The sequence below is a fragment of the Danio rerio genome, chromosome 11 (genome assembly GCF_049306965.1).
Source record: "Danio rerio strain Tuebingen ecotype United States chromosome 11, GRCz12tu, whole genome shotgun sequence".
Classification (NCBI taxonomy): Eukaryota; Metazoa; Chordata; class Actinopteri; order Cypriniformes; family Danionidae; genus Danio; species Danio rerio.
Genome location: NC_133186.1, coordinates 33166605 through 33188384, shown reverse-complemented (window position 1 = coordinate 33188384; position 21780 = coordinate 33166605). Strand labels below are relative to the sequence as shown.

General features: G+C 34.3%; 1 protein-coding gene across 5 annotated transcripts in view; it reads right to left on the bottom strand.

Moving 5' to 3' along the window:
- cacna1ab (calcium channel, voltage-dependent, P/Q type, alpha 1A subunit, b) overlaps positions 1 to 21780 on the bottom strand; it is a 277483-nt gene that overhangs the window by 75721 nt on the left and 179982 nt on the right. For all 5 annotated transcript variants that reach the window (XR_012386850.1, XM_073916059.1, XM_073916060.1 and 2 more), the window contains 10 exons: positions 21105 to 21394; positions 19573 to 19708; positions 19363 to 19492; positions 17843 to 17902; positions 17650 to 17756; positions 5874 to 5973; positions 5609 to 5769; positions 3282 to 3422; positions 3002 to 3203; positions 10 to 174 (listed from right to left, as the gene is read on the bottom strand). Coding sequence is in view for 4 of the 5 variants with exons in the window: in XM_073916059.1 (XP_073772160.1) it covers positions 10 to 174; positions 3002 to 3203; positions 3282 to 3422; positions 5609 to 5769; positions 5874 to 5973; positions 17650 to 17756; positions 17843 to 17902; positions 19363 to 19492; positions 19573 to 19708; positions 21105 to 21394 (1492 nt within the window). In the remaining variant the exon portion in view is untranslated. The remainder of the gene's footprint in view (positions 1 to 9; positions 175 to 3001; positions 3204 to 3281; positions 3423 to 5608; positions 5770 to 5873; positions 5974 to 17649; positions 17757 to 17842; positions 17903 to 19362; positions 19493 to 19572; positions 19709 to 21104; positions 21395 to 21780) is intronic.

The window sequence follows — 21780 nt, the reverse complement described above, 5'->3', positions numbered from 1 at the left end:
ATCTTGTACCTTCATCATAAGGATGATGGTGTTGAGCGCAATGAGAGACATGATACTGTACTCAAACGGAGGCGACACCACAAACTGCCACATTCGGTACTGAAAGCTTTGCTTGTTCTGAGGCATGTGGCGCGTTAGAGGTTTGGCATTTATAGCAAAATCAATACAGGCTCTCTAGAAGAAACAGAACAAGGGAAAACAGTGAACAAAAGCATCTTACGTATCACATTGCATGTTTGTTGCTCTGGAAATTGAAGTGAAAAGTGAAACCTTCTCTCTAAAGTAGACATCATGCTTGAATTTGCGACTAATGCTCAGAGCTTTTTCATATATTAGCATGTGGCAAAATAATCAAACAAACATACATAGGAATTTTCTAGGTATAATCCACACAAATATGAAAAGTCTTAGCTTTTGAATGGTTTAGTTTTTTCCTCATTGTTGCTAAATATGCATTTATATTTATTTATATAGTGGTTATCATAAAATCCTGCTTATTTTAATCATTATTATATAAAACTGTGTGTTTTTAATTTGTATTATTTATTCAATAACTGTCTCTCTCAACCATATATATGTGTTTTTTTTTAATCCAAATTTGTTTATGAATTTCTTCTGGAGCATTATAAAATAATAAAAACACATATTACAAATAATCACTGGCAGGTTTACTAAATGTAAAGCCAGGATGTATACAGTAATTACTATGGACAAAAGTACAATATTATAAAGAAAACCTGGTAAATGATTTTAAATTGTCTTACAAGACATCGACACAAGCTGTAAGACCAAAAGTCTACCCACACTGAGTTATATACAGAGACCCCTGCTTTGTCCTTATTATGACATTTGTAAAGTAGACATTCAAAGCTGTTTTAATCATTATATTGAACCATTCTTTTAACTGTGGAATTTTGGAAGTTTTCCCGTGTTTTCTAGACAACAAGGCTGAACTAGTGAACAGTCCCAAATACAATGAATATATGTCCCTCTCACTTTTTGACATTTCCAACAAACAATATTATTTGCAAAACCCATTCTATTGAGTCGATATGTATGTATTTATAAATAAATAAATAAATAGTGCACCATGTTATTGTCTGCATTTAATTTAATACACAAAAGTGATTTTTATAAACATAAAAATCATATTAAATACAGATTATAAATGTTTACACTGTAAACAATGCAGGGTTACACACAAATCCATTAAGTTAACTTAATAAAATTAAGTAGACTGAACATAAAACAATTAAGTTATCCCAAAAAAAGCTCAAGAATTGTGTCGTTTCAGCTTATTTAAAATAAGTAGTGAAAACAAGTGAAAAAAAACACTTTATTAGGAACACCTTACTATTACCGGGTTGGACCCACTGTTGCCTTCAGAACTGCCTTAATCCTTCACTCAAAAAATATATATATATATTTTTTGACTCGTTTAAACTACTTAATTTAAAGAGCTGAAACGACACAATTCTTGAAAATGCATTGGGACAGCCTAATATTTTTGTGTTCAATCCACATAAATTTGTTAATAGTGTTAACTTAATCCATTTGTGTCGGGACAATATGAATAAAAAGTGTGGAACCCTATGTTTTTACAGTGTTTGTGATAAAGATTCAAGAAGGTACTGGAAATATTCCTCAGAGATTTTGGTCTATATTGACATGATAGCATCATGCAGTCGCTGAAGATTTGGTCGGCTGCACATCCACGATGCGAATCTCCCGTTCCACCACATCCCAAAGGTGCTCTATTGGATTGAACTCTGGTGATTGTGGAGGCCATTGGAGAACAGTGAACTGAAGTAGCCATCAGAATATGAGTACACTGTGGTCATAAAGGGATGGACATAGTCAGCACCAATACTCAGATAGGCTGTGGAGTTGACACGATGCTCAATTGGTCCTAATGGGCCCAAAGTGTGCCAAGAAAATATCCCCCACACCATTACACCACCCCCACCAGTCTGAACCATTGATACAAGGCAGGATGGATGCATGCTTTCATGTTGTCGACACCAAACTCTGACCCTAACATCCAAATGCAGAAATCAAGACTCATTAGACCAGACAACTTTTTCAAATCTTCTCTTGTCCAAGTTTGGTGAGTGTGCGCAAATTGTAGCCTCAGTTTCCTGTTCTTAGCTGACAGGAGTGGCACTCGGTGTGGTCCTCTGCTGCTGTAGCCCATCTGCCTCAAGGTTGGACGTTTTGTGTGTTCAGAGATGCTCTTCTGCATACCTCGATTGGTTACTTGACTTTCTATCAGCTTGAAAAAAAAAACTGGCCATTCTCCTCTGGCATTAACAAGGCATTTGCGCCCACAGAACTGCCACTCACTGGATATTTTCTTTTTTTTAAGACCACTCTCTGCCAACCCCAGAGATGGTTGTGATTGAAAATCCCAGTAAATCAGCAGTTTCTGAAATACTCAGACCAACCCGTCTGGCTCCAACAACCATGACACAATCCCCTTTCTTCCCTATTCTGATGCTCGGTTTGAACTGCAGCAGACCGTCTTGACCATGTCTACATGCCTAAATGCATTGAGTTGCTGCCATGTGATTGGCTGATTAGACATTTGCGTTAACAAGCAGTTGGACAGGTGTACTTAATGAAGTGGCCGTTGAGGGTATATATTTTTTAGAGTAGTTATAGGTATATTAAATGTCTGCTTTACTGTTTCATAAAAATAAATGATCAGAATATAGCTGATAAATGGTCATTCAGCATAACATATTAGATTATGTAAAAGTTAAATTAAATTTTTCTAACTGATCAATTTCTGAAATTAACTTTTTGCTGACAAATGGTCCTAGTGATCTGAAAGAAGTGGCTATGTATAAATTATTGGGGCTGCGCTGTAATCCTAAAATACAGTCTTTGTAGTAAATATATCACATTGTTTTGGTACATAAGCTATCATTACAAGCAAATTACATTTTAGCCGGTGTTAAATAGGACCTTAAATGACTCATGTGAACAAAGTAGTAAGTACCTCATTTTTTTCGAGGCTGTAGTCCTCCATCATCTTGTCTCCTTGCTCTTGGAAGGTGATGATGATGAGAGCTACAAATATGTTTACGAAGAAAAAGGGGAAGACAACGAAGTACACCACGTAAAAGATGGACATTTCCATCCTGTATCCCGGGCTCGGGCCCCGATTCTCGTAAGTGGAGTCCACAGAGTGCTTCAACACACTGAAAGAAAGGACCAAATAAGAGGCGATGACACAAAAGGAGAGATAACAGGAGATAAGTGAATGCATGTTAACTCACTCTGGCCATCCCTCTCCGGTGGACACAGTAAAGAGAGTAAGCAGGGCCCAAAGCACATTGTCGTAGTGGAAATCGTACTTCTTCCACTCCCTCTTCTGAGATTTGACCTCGTTATCGCGCTCGTACACCAAATATTCGCCCCTGAATCAGAAATGCACATACACATTTTCTTAAGAACGGGTGAGGATAAAGGCTGTTCACACTGAGGATAATAATTATAAAGGTTTAACAACTATTGTTGTTCTATATTAAAGAATAAAAAAAGATAAACAATATACGCTGCTAAAATGCTTTTCCTGCTTAGAGTTTTGGTATAGTTTTTAGTCCAAATATCTAAAAATTCTTAAATCAAAAAGCATTTTCTAGACACGCAAAAATATTATCTTGTTTTCAAAAATAATATGACAAAATAAAGTGAGTTTTTTCTTAAAACAAGCAAGTTAATCTGCCAGCAGGGTTTTGTTTTCACTTTGAATTAAGATAATTTTTCTTACCCAACTGGTACATTATTTTGCTTGTTTTAATAAAAAAACAACTTAATTTTGACATATTATTTCTTAAAACAAGACAATATTTTTTGCAGAAAATGCTTATTGATTTAAGATTTTTATATATTTGGACTAAAAACAAGACAAAAAATCTAAACAAGCCATCCCAGCCAATCCGAATGCAGCCAATTTATTACGCCCCTCTGTTATAGAAGTCCTAGGTGTTCTACAAAAGTGTTTGTCAAGTTTCACAAATTATACTGTGTAAATGTATAATATGTATACAGTTGAAATCAGAATTAATCAGAACCTGCTTTGAAATTTGAAGTTTTTCTTTTTTTAAATATTTCCCAAATGATATTTAACGGGGCAAGGAAATTTTCACAGTATGTCTAACATAATTTTTACTTCTGGAGAAAGTCTTATTTGGTTTATTTTGGCTAGAATAAAAGCCTTTTTAAATATTTCAAGGTCAAATGTATTAGCCCCTTTAAACTATATTTTTTTGATAGTCTACAGAACAAACCGTCGTTATACAATGTCTACGTTATAATCTATTCATCTCTATTATGCTCATGTGATGTCACAGTTCATCTTCATGAAAATTAGTTTAGCCAAAAAAAACCTACATTTACTTCACGTTTTGACTTTTTTTCTTCTGTTAAACACAAAAAGGATATTTTGAATAATTTTGATTGCTTAAACCCATTGACTATCATAGTAGAAAAACATTACTATAGAAGTCAATAGATAACATTTACCAGCATTCTTCAAAACATCTTCCTTTGTTTTCAACAGAAGAAAGGAACTTAAATAGGTTTTGAACAAGCAAAGGGGGGAGCTAACAATCACAGAACTTTCATTTTTGGGTGAATTATCCCTTTAAATGCACTATTCTGGACCATGCAGTAAACTTCTAATCCCATTAAAAAACTGATAACTTTTTAGTTTAGTTCACAATTCACTGTACTAACAAGTCATTAACGAATACAACTAGCTTGATAAACTACTAATCAGCTATTTATTAACAGCTTGTATGGTAGAAGTTGAGTTCAGTTTTTTTTTTTTTACCTCTATTTACTATGCCCTTACACCAAATTTTCGCCCCTGAATCAGAAATACACTTACAGTTTTTTTTAAGAACCAGTGAGGCTGTTTACACCAAGGACAATACCTTTACACTTAACCTTATTAAAAAAAAATTATAACACTTTAGTTTAGGTCACAATTCACAGTATTGACAAACTATTAACGGTAACACTTTACAATAAGGTTCATTAGTTAATGTATTTACTAACATGAACTAATCATGAACAACACATGTACAGCATATATTAATTATAATTAAACATTTACTAATGCATTATTAACATCCAAGTCCATGTTTGTTACCATTAGTTAATGCACCATGAGTTAACATGAACTAACAATGAACTACTGTATTTTCATTAACTAACGTTAACTGATATGAACAAATACAGTGGTAAATGTATTGTTCACTGTTTGTTAATGTTAGTAAATGCAGTAATTAACATTAACTAATGAACCTTATTGTAAAGTGTGACCCCATTAACTAACACTACTAGCTTAATAAACTATTAATTAGATATTTATTAATAGTTTGTGAGGTAGAATTTAGGTTTTGGGTGAGATTTAGGATATAGAATAAGATCATACTTAATAACTACTAATGAACTGTTAATAATAGGCAGGTAATAAGCCAGTAGTTAATAGCATTGTGATCTAAACTAAAGTATTACCAAAACTGTAGTGCGTAAAAACTTTGTAAAGCCAAACAAAATCAGGATTCACACCTTTAATTGGATAACCTCTAATTACCTGCAGTCTCGGGCAAACTCTTTAGACTCATCAGTGCAGTAAAAGAATCGTCCTTTAAAAAGCTGCACGGCCACCACAGCGAAGATGAACATGAACAGCATGTAGACAATGAGGATGTTCAACACATTCTTCAGAGAGTTTACTACACAGTCAAACACCGCCTGGGAAAAACAGACCAGGTAAATTAGCAAAGTATGCTAACCGGGCTAACGAGACATAGGATGATGCAGTAACATGTAACACAGCTGTGCAGTTTTGACAGTACTTTTAGTTTTGGAAGACGTTTGATGGTCTTGAGTGGACGCAGCACCCTTAGAACCCTCAGAGACTTGATGATACTGATGTCTTTCCCCTTACCGCTCCCCCTGTGGATTGGAGGAAAACAACAAGACGTCAACATGAGGCAGAATGAAATATAAAGACTTCCCTTTTCACCATATTTGACATGTAGAATGTTCCTTTAGCTTCCTTCCAGCTCAAAATAGCAGTTTCAATATCACCATGCAGTTAATAGTGTAATATATATGATTTTGAAGATTGATTTGTATTGGAATGCAAATCTTCATTTTTTTCAAGCAAGTCTTCACAGGCCTTCAGATTCATAACTACGGTTTGCTGTCTATTTATTTTACCTACTCTAAGCATTCCAACAGCATAGCACATTCAAATATCAAGTGAGTATCAAAGTTGTCAGGCATTTTTCGGTGCAATGCCCAGCCAAACCTCTTTCTTTCTTTTTTTATTATTATTTTTTAGCTGTGTTAGATCATACAGGGGAATGAAGGTCTGGGATATGGAGGCTGTTTGTGTTAATTGTAGGTAACATGACAAGACTGAGGGTTTATTGAGATGCAGAAGGCTAGAGGACTTGCGTCCAACTGTATCTTGTCCCTAGAAGAACTTGAGGAAGCTCAAACCAGGAGACAAAGACAAGTTACAAGGTCATTTCATTGCATTCAAAATTAAAGAAGGAAACAAAACAAAAAAGAGGGGAAAACTGTTAAGAAACTTCCTGCCACTAAAACACCTCTGGATTTTACAAGAAATTTAGAAGAAATCCTGGTCATTTTGACGAACTTTTGATCAAGACACTTATGTGGTGCTATAAGGGCTAAAGACTGTCTACACTGGAGGTAGCTTATGTCTAAACAAAATGTCCAATTACTTCCATGGACAAATTCGCTCTAAGTTTAATACTAAAAATAAGGGAGAATGTATACATATATAATGCATAGAATGGCAAAGAAATAAACAAAAATAATAGATATACTAAATATTTTGTTGTAGAACTATTTAAAAAAATTGTATAAAACGTAAAGTGTGGTTAATAATGGGTTAATAGTAATGTAAATATAAAATAATAATTAACCTAGCAAAATAAATTTAAAGCATGGCCATAGCCAGGGTTTGAAGATTTCGAGGTCCAGGGATTACAATAACAATAGCTACAATGCTGTGTTGCCAGATATTGGAAAAAACAAAAACAAAACAAAAGAAACACTCTTACATGAACACAATCTTCTTTACGGGGTTGTTTGATTGTATATTTAAGACCTCTGAAGACAGATTTAATTTTTAAAACTATTTTAAAAATATTAAAAGTTAAAACTTAAACTGTGAGATTAATATTGGGTCAATAATGATGCAAATTAATGAGTAAACTAGTAAAATAAATTTAAAATAAAAAACAAAACAAAAGAAATACCCTAAAAATGCACTAAAATATGTTTAAATCTTGTAATAGGACACAAAACCCTTACATGTACCTTCGTCTTCCTACTGTATTACCAACCTAATTCGTTTTATTAACACTCTTATTATGTGTCAAAAAAACATCCAAAGATGCTTTTAATCAGGGTATCTGCAGGTTTCTAAGAGTTATATTAAAAAAATTTTAAGACCTTTTTAATACCACACAGAATGAAATTTAAAGCAGTTTTATAGTACAGCATGCAGCACAACTAATGACCATCCTAAACACTTATTTATACATACAAAGTGTGAAAAACATATTAAAATTATTATTAATTAATTAATAATGAAATAATAATTATATTTTCAAAAATCATAATAACATCCGTTCCACCAAATTGCATTACCAACACTAACAGAACAGCATTTTCCAATGTCAATAACTAATGCCTATTATTAAATTAAATATAACAATAGTCTATATATGTATAGATTTACATTTATTCATTCATTCTATTTTTTCGGCTTACTCCCTTTATTATTTAGGGGTCACCACAGCGGAATGACCTTATCCAGCATATGTTTTACGAGGCGGATGTCCTTAAAGCTGCAACCCATCATTGGGAAACACCCATACACTCTCCTTCACACACATACACTACAGACAATTAAGCCTACTCAATTTACCTATAGCGCATGTCTTTGGACTTGTGGGGGAAACCGGAGCACCCGGAGGAAACCCAAGCAAACACGGAGAGAACATGCAAACTCCACACAGAAACTCCAACTGATCCAGCTGGGGCTCAAATAAGCAACCTTCTTGCTGTAAGACGACATCGCTGCTCTCTGTTTTAGAAATAATTACTTTCTGATTTAGCTTGATCTTGTTTTGGTAAAGCATTTGCTGACATGATGTTTTCTCTCTTTAAACAATTAAGACTAATGTCTACCAGATTTTTTTTTATCACATAGCAAATATTTTAAAAGCTTGTAAGACAAAATAAATGTTTAATATAGCTTAAATAACATTTTAAGATGTTTAACTGATCATATTAAAAACACAGTGGCACTTTCACACTGAAATAAAATCAGGAATAAGCATTTTATTGGGTTCCGCCAAAGACTATATGGCCTTGATAGATGTTTAAGTAAATTTCAAAACGTACACAAAATCTTCTTTACGAGGTTGATTTGATTGCTTTTTCAAGACCTCTGAAAGGCAGATTTAAGACTAATTAAGGCCTTATTTTATACTATGGGATTTAAGACTTTTTAAGAATCCACTGACTCCCTGTTAATTACATCTGGCAACATGGTAAAATGGTGAATGCAGCTTTTTATATTACACAACATGATTTATTTTTTATTATTTACAACACCTACAATTCTTGAAACATGAAAAATATACTGAGGCCTGGACCTTGGTGACCTCATAGCTGGCTACAGGCCTGATTACAAGGGTCATTTTAGTATAAAACGAACTAAAATAAATAAATTACACTACAAATAAACAGATTTTGGCTATAAACAAATAACAGGGTTAATATTGAGTTGATAGTGATGTTGTTTATTAGATAAAACATAAATATTAAAACGGTTATTTTAGAATAAAAATAAACTCAAATATAAATGAAATTACATTAAAGACAGATGGTGAAAAAATATTTGATATATATAAAATCCACAATTAGAAATTCTATAGAGCCGACTTGACTATTTGTGCACAAACAGTGTAGACAGTGTTAGCCGTCACTTCTTGTATGAATCCTCATTGTCTTGTGAAAGTGGCAGGGCTGCTTTTTTTAAAGTATTTACACATGTCCCAAACACAAACAGAGGTGAACTCTTCAATCAAGCGGCCAAAGACGGCTGCCTTTAACTATGAACTTCCTGACAAGTCCCAGTTGAAGACCGGCCAGCTGATGGCAGATTGATTGAGTCGGAGCGCTGGCAAAGATCCAGGGTACCAATAATCAATTACTCGCTCCTGACTGTGAACAAAACCATAAGCTGTGTGCAAAACTCTTCAGATACTTGGTGTTCGGGTCCACACTTTCATTAGACTCCAAATAAAATAAAAAGAACCAGAGTGAGTGAATCAAGAGGAAGGGAGGGATGATCGGGAAGGGAAAAAGAAAGAAAGAGAGAGAAGCCATCGCGTAAGCTGGACGGTAGCCGTGCCACAATAAAGAGGGGAGAGACTTTACCCAGAGAAGCTCCTGTTGATCACCAAGGCGAAGACATAAGAGAGGGTCAGAGACAGACAGCGGAAGAGACAGAAGAGAGAAAGGAATACACACATACACACACACAAACACAGAGAAAAAGAGAAAGAGAGACAGAAAAAAGAAACAAGATACTGGGAGTGGCTTGGCAGAGGAAGAACATCAATATGAGAGACGGACAAACACAGAGAGAGAGAAAAAGGACCAAAGGAAAAGCCCCAGCCAATGATTTAAAAAGAGTTGAAAGGCTCAGTGGTCAGGGATTATTTAAGATGCACTAAGACTTAATCTACACCTACAATAGGCCTTTTGATGAACAGGATGATTCAAATTGTATAGTGAATAAGTGAAATTGATCACAGTTAAACTGAAAAACAACAGAAATAATACTTTTAATGTGAAATCCACTTTTACAGGTGCCAACTTTGCTCAATGTGTCTTCAAGGGGGTAGTTCACCCTAAAATAGTTCAAGTAACTAGTTTAATAATCTTTTAAAGCAAAAAAATGTACAGTGCTCACAAATAGTTATTTTTAATAGGAAGCTATAATATTTTTGCATATGCATTAGACTAGTCAGCACCGGAGCCAAATCTGGATCTTATCTAACAAAATAACGTTTGATAACAGTGCAAAAACTGCATAAAAATATATTAAATACAAATACAAAAAGAGGAAAAATCAAGAGGAGCAAAACAATTTTTTAAATGTAGTTGAAATTTTGTAGGTTGTAAATTAAATCTTTTTTGTTGCAATATTTTGCTTGAATTTAATTGTTTTATCTTTCAATTTCAATAAAATTTCTGAAAATAATTTAAAAACAGAATAAATATACATATTTACACTCATTTACACAAGTAAATAAAAAGACTCAATGATGGGCTAAAAGCTGTGGATGTCTGCATGCGCATATTTTGTGTGGGCCTACTTATTGGACTAACTCATGTTCACATTTGCCAAACACACATACTGTATTGGTTTTCCTTGAATAGTTGGAACCTTTCACAGACTTATATTATTTTTATACGAAACAATCAATATAACATATACCTAAAAACAACCCAACCCTTAAACCTCTTTTTTAAAAACCTTTTTGTGTGTGTGTGTGTGTGTGTGTGTGTGTGTGTGTGAATTTTTACACGTTTAAATAAACAGTATTGTGCATTTTATATATTGTTCCCCCAAGTTGGTCTCCACAATTTTAAAACTCCTTGTGGCGAACACTTGGTGCTCACAACGTAGCATAAACAAAAACACACACCCACACACACACACCTGAGTGTGCGGCTCTCATCCGTATTGACTGAATCCCTCTCACACACTCGCTTCTGCCAGGTATTTGGCAGGCCTTTAATCTGGGCCAGTCCCCAATCAATAACTGAGGATTCAAACTTGTCACCCTTATAGATCAGGACAGCCCACTGCAGTAGGGTGAACCCTCACTCCACCATGCCAAATCACAGGGAGATCCTTGAATCAGCACACTATATCCGACACTGGAGCCGGAATGGAGGAGAATCCACAACTGACTGCAGTGGAGCCAAAATGGCCGCCATGCTGCTGTTGCCTCAAGGTGGCAGTGCGGGATGGTATTTTGGTTTGAATAACTTTTAAGCAGCAAATTGAGTCTGCAACTCAGCGCATTATCACCTTAAACAACCCTATTTTGTTCACATGCTTCTCTGGTATTTGTGTTAACTTCATTCTTCTTGAGAAGAATGAGGTCTTGAAAGGTTAAACATTTGATGAGTCATTTTGTTCTTTCTGTGAAACTATAACAAACAGGCAAGTTTTTCCTCCAGCAAACTGAATTATTCTGGGTCAGGGGTTTTCAAACTGGGCTAAATTAAACATAATTAATAATTAATCAATAAAATAAGATTAAAATAAAACATTTAATTAAATTAAGATGCATAAAAATTATTACAAGAGGAAATAAATTATTTAATAAAATTCACAAATATATATATATATATATATATATATATATATATATATATATATATATATATATATATATATATAGCTGTACATAAATACAATATTTTAAAAAGGTAGAAACTGCAATTAAATAAACCTACAAATATTTAGGCCCATGTATAATTTAACACCATAAATCTGGTATTTTATAGAACCATATTATAGTGTTACAAACTTAGTCTTTATGCAAGAAACTAGACTATATAGATGCCTTTCAAGGGGGTCCATGATACCAAAATGTTTGAAAACCACTGTTCTGGACACTCTGAGATGTCATGTATTCATCCCTACAGTATAACCAGATTGCATCAAAGTGGAGAAAACAAGACCTAAATTAAATAGTTCACTCAAAAATAAACATTGATCATCATTTATTCGCCCTCATGTTGCATCAAACCTGCATACTCTTACTTATTTAGTAGAAACACAAGTTAAAAACAACATGACGGTGAGTAAACATTCACAGGTCATAATGAAAGTATATAAGCTTTCATTTCATTAACATGTGAGTGACGGAAAGTGAAAATGAGACAACAACAGAAGAAGGACACAAGATGAGCGAATTAACAAGAAGTCACTGTCAACCTGGAGTCTTCTTTTCTTGTTTTTCTTTACAGTAGCAATGCACCATTTAAAATTTTCCCTGGCCGATTACAATTGGAAACTTTAAGCAAATCGGCAGATTTTTGATTGTTGTAAAGCAATAAAAATGTGAAAATATGGGTACAGATTTGAAAACTGACTATGAATATTGAGTATATATTGTATAAATTAAGTATTTACTATTATTAAACTATTAATACTATTTATTAAAAAGTAAGTAAATCCATTGTAACTTGGAACTGTTCAGTTGATTTAACTATAAATATGCACATAGTTAATTTACTTAAATATTTTAAGGCAACAGGTTTTCCCACTTTTTAAGTAAAGTGTTAGAACTATTTTAAAAGCTACAGGTTTACTCAATTATTTTAAGTAAATTAAACTTGTCGTTTTTTACAGTGTATGAATAATTGATTGCATTTGTATATTAAAAAGTATTTATTCATTAATTTATTTGCTTTTTTAATTTGATTTATTTTACCGGCTGAACTATCTGCAGGGATTTAAATAGAAAAAAAAACTCTGCACTGTAATCACAATATAGATTCAAAAATCAGCCTAGGCAAGCAGTGATTTAAATTAATACTTAATTAATAATTAAATATTTTAATGTAAATATGTAAATAAAATTGAAACCATTATAAACTCACAGTATAAATTGAATCAAGATCAATATTTGTTAAATTTAATGCAGAATATTTCATGTTTTTCCATAAGTTTTTGCCCTGTACTGCCGGTACAGAATCTGTTTGTCAGAATAAAGAGAAAAAAAACAATTCTGGCCAGTTGATCGGTGCATCTCTACTTGACCATATCCTTCTAGATCTCTTGTGGTCTCTCTTTTTCACTCACTTTGTCAGACTCAACAAATGGAGGCCCGAATGATAAACAGCCTGACAGCTGGAGTCTGTCCAAGGCAGCTTAGTGCTGATGGAGGAAAGGAGAGAAGAGGAAAGGTGGATGGGGAAGAGCTTGTTTTTGAGGAATGAGACACAGGACAAAAACAGGGCGGACAGGGTTCATTTAGATCGGGGTCAGGGGAAGGGGGATGAAATTTAAGCGCTGCCTGTGGAGTGATTTTTAACTCAAAGCAGGATTGAAACCTATCAGGACATGTGTATGTGAACATACAGGCTGATAGATTTCACTGCAGGCATTCAGCTAAGACACGGTCATTCACATCAGCATACTATCAGCCTTCATTTGGGAATAAATGAAGTATTTACACTAAAAAAAGATATAGAATTATACATATATAGTAAGACATTAATAAATATACAACAGACACAAACTTCTGGGGTTTGCATGTGTATCTGTTTATATGTGTGAAATTGATTAACATTTATGAAAACAGTTGTGCTTATTATTATTGTGGACTTTATTCAGAACTTTTTAATGAATGAAAGGTTAATAAAACATATTATTTGAATATGAAATCTTTTACAGCAACATAAATATTTGTACTGTCATTTTTTAGTCAACGTAACACATACCTGCTGAATAAAAGTAAGGATTTCCCAAATTTTGGACATATATTTTCTTAAATGACATTTAAGGCCATTGTATGTATGATGATGCTTTGACTGATATACATAGCTACAGTATGTCCACCTTCCTCAGTCTCTACTTTTTTTTGGATGTTGAAAAGCAGTGTTAACAATTAGTCAAAAAACTCAATATTAAGCGAATAATGACTTAAAGGGGTCATGAATTAAAAAATCAAATGTCTTTTCATCTTTTGATATTCTAGTAGTCACTGTACTAAAATATATCCAACATGTTTAAACAAAACAGTTTGATACGGGCCTTTTTTCCACTGAAAAAAAAGATAATTTGAAAGTAGTGTACTGTATCAACATGTTGTGTGAGTAACAATGTATACATGTACACTCACCGGCCACTTTATTAGGTACACCTTACTAGTACCAAGCTGGACCCCCTTTTGCCTTCAGAACTTAATCCTTTGTGGCATATAGTTTCTGAAATACTCAGACCAGCCAGTGTGGCACCAACAACTATGCCACGCTCAGAGTACTTAAATCACATTTCTTCCCCATTCTGATGCTCGGTTTGAACTGCAGCAGATCGTCTTGACCATGTCTGTCTACATGCCTAAATGCATCGAGTTGCTGCCATGTGATTGGCTGATTAGACATTTGTGTTAACGAGCAGTTGGATAGGTGTACCTAATAAAGTGGCCAGGAAGTGTATATCACATAGCATATTGATTACATCACAGAAGTATCTATGTATTATTTTTATATGCAAAATTATTACATCATCATAGCAAAAGGGTGCTCTTTACCATGTTTTTAAAGTGCTAAATATTTAATGTTATAATTTTGACTAATCTGGCAACCAGAAATACAATTCAAACAAATGCAAATTCCAACAATTCCAAACTACCAGAACATAATCGGCAGTATTGAATAATATATTTAAGTAACTTGCCATGTGCTCCAGAAATTATATAATGCCAAATATTAAATTGAAAAAAAAAAAGATCATGTGTATTTACTCACTTATTTTTGGATATATACAGTAGGCAGAATTTGAAGTGGGTCAAAAAAGTTTAAGAAAAGTGTCTAAAACTACCAAACAACACTCAATATTCTTGATGCACTTCAAATGTTGACTACTATATTTAATCTAAAGCCTTGTCTAAAAGTGTCCAACTATTACTTGTAATGCAACCAAGTCAAATCTGAGTGCTCAGCAAGCATTTTCTTTAAAGATGTCTAATAGATGTCTAATAGACATTTAAACATTGTCGTCTTGGCTAAAACAAGACAAAATTTGAGTGAAAATCTAATAGACATCAAAGAATAGGCCAAAACTAGACTAGTCATAAAATAAACAGAAATGTACAGTATGACTAGACATATGAAGTCTGTCTGATCTGTCTATTTGAGGACTAGTCTAGTTTTGTGCTATTCTTATAGATGTCTATTAGATTGACAGCCCAAGTTTAGCCTTTTTTTAGCCTAGCTGTCCATGTTTAGATGTCTATTAAACACAATTGTATGCTGGGTGTTATCTCAAGACTAATCTCACATAATCTCACAAACAAGCGAAACAAATTTCTTCCATGAACATAAATGTAATCTGGTCTATGAGACTGAGGAGGATGTACACACACTGGATCAAACATGCAATAAAAAAGGGCTAAAAATCATTCCAGGCTCATGTTTGCACACTCTCCTGATCATCCCGCTCTGGGTTTCAGCTTTTTTGACTTCCACCACCCTCTTTCTATCACCCAGGCTGCTGCTCCCTCAGGCCGTGCAAAGGAAAGAAAGAGTACCTGTGCAGGACGGGCCCTCGCTGATCCAGACATGGAAACCGCCTGGGCACTAAAGGGCTACAGGTGCCTGGAGACCCCTCGCCCCCACTGGGCCCCGCAGGGCTCAAAACTACCCTTCTCAGCAGGGGGAAAGTGTGACGGGAGAGGGTTATGGTAAATACTAGGATAATGGAATGATGATGGATGGAAAAATGGATGGATGTCTTTGTACTTATTTTTATTTGTCTATTTTTAAGGTATTTTAGCACATTAAGGGGCACCTATTTTACTCCTTTTTCAAGATTTAAGTTTTTTGTGTCTCCAGAATGTGTCTGTAAATTTTCAGCTCAAAATATCCATTAGATTATTTATTTTAGCTTTCAGAATATTGTAATTGGAATAATTGTTTTAGTTGCCTTTGCTTTTAATGATAGTTCTCCATGCCCACCGTTTCCACATGCCCGTCTGAGTGTGCCTTAATCTCAGATAAACAGCACAGTCACTGAAATGATGAAAGCAGATCTTACATAACAAATGTGAGAAATCCTACAGTAAAAACTTTCCCAATGATTATTTGATGTATTTGTTGTGTAGTTGATTCAAGCCTTTCTGCAATGATGAGTCTCACACACACACACACACACACACACACACACACACACACACACACACAAACACACACACACACACACACACACACGAGTTTAACTTTGCACTGTTTTTGCACGACAAATGTGACAGGGTACACGTTAATATTTACTGCTGTATGGATGTCCATTATGTTAATGTACAAAATAAACCTGATTTAACGTCTACAATCTGGGATTGAATCGTCGTCTTTTATATTTTTACTGTCATGCGACTGTGGTGGTAAAGACGGTTAAATCGCTGTAATTAATGATGAACATGCACTGTTTAAAAACGTTTTAAACTTGTAAAACTCATTCTTTATCACATTTGAATATGATTGATGATCACAAAGAGCTGAACAGATCTTTTAATCCCAGTTGCTTTGCGCACGCCCTGTCTTTTTTATATAATTATTTGCATTACAACGGAGACATGTTAATATGCAGCTGTCAATTAATTCGCTGGGTGGGGAAACTGCACTCCTACATTACGTTTGGTGGGCCTCAAAATGGGAGGGATTTGGATCCTATTTTAACATCAGGAATTAAAACAATAACTTATTGTCTTTATAACACCCCAATATGACTATGGACACTATACCTACACACAGTTCTGTCCAAACAGCTAACAAAAGATGATTTTCATCATAGGTGCCCCTTAACATTTAAACAAAATATTACATTTTGTAGATTAATGTAATTAACTGATATATGATGATGTTTTTTTTCCATTTATATATTTTACATATAACTGAATAGCTAACAAATAAAATACTAATTTATTGTAAATCACTAATCTAATAAAAGTACGAATTATCAAATCGTCTCTTCATTACTTCCATATTTTAATTTCTTATTTATCACAATAGAGATTTTTTACAAAAAACACTTTAATTAAATATTTGTCTAAATGAAATGCACTTTTTACTAAAAGTGAAAAATAATGAAGTTTAAAAATGCATCATACAATTTAATGAGAAATATATGATGTTTTGATTTGTATTGAACTTCAAAATACAAAGATCACATCACTTCTGAAGCATACATATAAAATACAAATCTAACATTTTCAATGCAATTCCCCAATGCCTTCTCATTTAGCATCCTACTAGTGTTATTGTTGGTATTGACAGGAGTTTGTTTCAGAAAAATCAAAAGCTCATAGACTGATCAGTTAATTTACAGTTAAAGAATGAAATTAATAAAAGGCGTTCAGTGAGAGATACGATGTAGGATGAATAATGTGAGACTAAAGACAAACACAGGCTAATGGCAGCAGTTGGATGACAAAGAAACAGAGGAGTGAACAATTTAAAAGCTGGGGATCTGATTGGCCAGAGAGAAAAGAGAGACAGACAGGTTGGTCTGGACAGATAGTGGGTGCGCTTGAGTGTGTGGAAAGAGAGAAAGGCCTTCATTTGTGTGACTGATTGAGTGAGACAGAAAGCAAAGTGACAAAAAAATAAATAACAGAGATAGAAAGCTGAAAAGAGCAAAACAGTGCTGACAGGAGAAGAAAAAGAGACCAGAAGAGAGAGTATTGACAAGGCTCCAGGGTGGCAGAGGAGAAGATAAGGGGCAGCAGGCAGGCACTGTGCGGCAGGAGACGCAGGGGGTAAAAGGGCACTTACGTGAAGGCAAAGGCTACCAGGGCACCACTAACCACTACAAAGTCCAGAAAGTTCCACAGGTCACGAAAATATGAGCCCTCGTGCAAAATCAAGCCTAACACCACCATCTGAAACACAAAGCAGAGGAATAAAGCAAAGAGGCGAAACCACACACAGAAACTCAATCACGGAAGTCATTTGACCAAGGATTTACCTTGATAAGCATCTCAAAGGTGAACACTCCAGTAAAGACGTAGTCAAAATAACGCAAAACCTGGATAACAGGAAAAAAATTGATTACAAATGTGTTCTATAAAATGCAAAGTCTATTTGAGATTAAATCACACGACATCCACTTAACCTGAGATTTGAGGCTAAGTAGTTGAAACTATTGGCATTTATTTATTTATTTATTTATATAATTATTTATTTAAAAATGTTTTTGTCTGAACTAATAAGTGACTTGTCTAAGACATTTCCCTCAAAATATCATTTGATTTGGAAAAATGAACATAAACGTAAATGTGACCCTGTGCCACAAAACCAGTTATATGTGTCAATTTGGAAATACATAAATAAATAAATAAATTTAATTGATTGATGGTTTGTAGTGATAGCATAATATTTGGCCAGGATAAAGCTACTTGAAAATCTGGTTTAAATCTAGTTTAGAACAAAAAAATTAAGACAATCGCCTTTAAATTTGTCTAAATTAAGTTCTTACCAATGGAAATTATACATCAAAACTTGCATTTTATTAGATTTATGTAGGGACAATTTTTACTAAATACTCTAATGATTTTTGCCATTACTCATAATAAGATTTGTGGAAAATACATGTATTTAATGTAGTTTCAAATAACAATACCAGGGGTGTCCAAACTCGGTCCTGGAGGGCCTGTGTCCTGGAGATTTTAGCTCCAACTTGCCTCAACACACCTGCAAGGATGTTTCTAGAAAGCCTAGAAAGAGCTTGATTAGCTAGCCCAGGTGTGTCTTATTGTGGTTGGAACTAAACTTTGCAGGACACCGGTTCTCCAGGACAGAGTTTGGACATGCCTGCTCTTTACGTATATAACTGAAAAGTTATATTCTTTGGTTTTTAATTATCTTATTTCATTCAAACTCAGACCTTAAAACCTCTTGCTTCCTGAGCACTGGCTGTGCCAAAGTGATACAAATGCTAAGGCATACTTTCAAGCTGGTCAGAGCAGGTGAAACCTTAGCACCCTAAAACAAGATCTTCAACTAATCTAGTCATGCCTGTTTTCTACGCCTTTTCCTAGACACTCCCCTCTTCCTAAAACACAAAATTAGATTCATTTTAGACTTGCTTTCAGACTTGTGATAAAACTGTGAAGCAGGTCAAACTCTCGGCGCCGCAACACGGTGCGCTCAAAGTATTGCACACCAGATGCGCACATTCGCATGATATTTAACATGAAACCATTCAGATGGTACTCTGTGGCGATTATATACATTTTGACAGGGTCACATGTTACTATTATTGAATTACAGTATACAATTATGGATCTATAAACTATATGCACTGGACAACTTTATTGTTTTATGTTCAATACACTTACATTTGTTAACTTAATTTGTGTTGGGACAACATGACAGAATTGTGAGAAACCCTGCATTTCTACAGTATGTATCTATTATTGGTCAACAAAATACTTGCATAAATATTAGTTACGACAGTAAACATATATTTAAAATCTTTTTGCTCACTTTGTTTCTCTCTGAATCCTGTGAGACGGGATCTTCTGCTGCTAACGCGATGCTGCTCATAGCGATAACGGACAGAATACACATCTCGAAATAACGTAGAGTGAGGATGTAGTGACAGCATCTCCGGAAGCTGAAAACACACACCGGTTGAGATGAATGACATTTGCTTGGCACTAACTCTCACAAACAAACACACAAGGACACTCTTACGGGTTGGTTGTGGATAGGATGAAACAAGAACTAAAAGGTGGAATGCGCTTGTGGCCTTCTTCATCGCCACCATCGTCTTCTTCCTCCTCTTTCTTCTCCCCTTCTTTAGCTGGCTCTGTGTTGGCATTCTTGTTCACTGAACAATGTAGGAAAAAAGGGAATGCTCAATAACAGGCTTTAAACACAATTACATATTGGTTTTTAACAAGCCAATGTCTAGTTTTGAACTGTCAGGTGTTGAAACTGTTAACTGTTAATTCAATTCCATATGATACGAACAGCATTAAATGACAAGCATACCAAAAGTGAAATAAAAACAGTCTATTTAAACCATGAGCCATTATTGAAAAGGTCATCTTAAACACATTTGAGCAACTAAATTAATGCTAAGTCTGACTATCTAAATCAGAGATGCCCAAAGTAGGGCCTGCGGGCCAAAGTAGGCCCATTGTAACCCTTGATTTGGCCCACCATCCTATCAGAGAGGAAAATGAGAATGATGGAGAGGGTACCTCTCTTTAACATAGAGATCGTCTAATTTGACGTAACCTTTATTTGTTTGTTTTATTGCTTTTTGTTTATTTCATTTAAAGCAAACTTAAATAAAAATGTTTCAATTAAATGTTGTAAATCAATCTTATTTTATTTTAAAATGTAAATACTGTCACTCGACAGATAGAGGTCTATGCAGAAGACATCAGTAAGCAAATCAAGGCAAAAACTAGTGTAATTCTTTTGTAAATGAGACTGTTTGGTTTTTACTGTAATAAGTTCATTATAAAATGTAAAAAAAATATATACTGTATTAGTTAATACAAGTTAATGTTTTTAGTCAATTAGGAAATTACCCATGGCAAATATTTACCTTTGGCCCACTAGCCTCAATTAGGTTTGGTTTTGGCCCTTCATAAGAAAAAGTTTGATCACCCCTGATCTAACTTAATATATTCTACAGCTACCCCAGAAAACAGAAGACACTGTCATAACAAATGGGGATTTTATTATATTACTGCATTATATCTTTAGATTGATAGGAATAAGGCCGATTCCCAAATATAATTAAATAGCAAACAAATTAAATACATAAATGTATAAGCAATTTTCTTGTTAATTGATCTGCAATAAGCCTGTGAGGCAGGGAAAAACTCAGTTTGACACTTTATCTAACACTCTTTTTTTTAATATTATAATAAAATGTGGACCTAAGGTTTGAGCCTTGTAGGGCGCTTTGGAAGAACCCTGGAGTGTCACTGGGGTTTTTTACAAGACTTTAAACTTTTCTGATATATGCATATGAATTGTAATCAATGTAAATGAAGTAATCACATATGGCTATATGGCCAAATGTGGGTTAAAAATAAATTGTAATTAATGTAAAGAAAATGTTAAAAAATCTTTAAAAAGAAGACAATATTTTCAAACCATTTACTCACCTTCCACTTATTCCAAATCCCAGATAAGTAAATGCTAAGTAAATAGTCATCCCTCTTTTTTAATTGCATACACACACATACATATCATGCATCCCTCACCTTGTAGCTTGGCATTGAGTGAGGGGTAAATGGGGGGCATGTCTATGGCAGTGTGCTCCAGTTTGCTGGAGTCTGTCAGAATGAGACTGCTGTCATGTAGATCTGGTCCACGCAGGTTCAGCAGGTTATTGGCCTGCTCTGGGTCATAGTAGGGGTCATAGAGGTCAGGGTCAGGGTCGTGAATGGCCATCTTGCTGCTGTTGCGCAGGTTGTCCAGATCCTCGCTATACTGGCTCTCAGTGTGAGGTAGTCCTGGCTGAATTGGACGAGCCGTCGATAAACTACCCTCTCTAAAAAACAAAAACGAGGAATGAGAGATAAACAGCTGAAACAAGATCTTCATTCTATGAGTGTTATTTTAGTATAATTTCCAGAATATGAAGCACTCTTTTAGAATCTAAAATGTGCTGTGACATATATTCAAAAGCAACTATAATTTAATGAACATCAAGAAAGCAAAACCTACATACAATAGTTTGACTTAAACACATTTTACTAATTTATGTCTGTAATTATTCACTTTTTTGTTTTAAAAAATAATTTTTAAATCATAAATATATATATATATATATATATATATATATATATATATATATATATATATATATATATATATATATATATATATATATATATATATATATATATTAGGGATGTAACGGTATTGTAAATACCG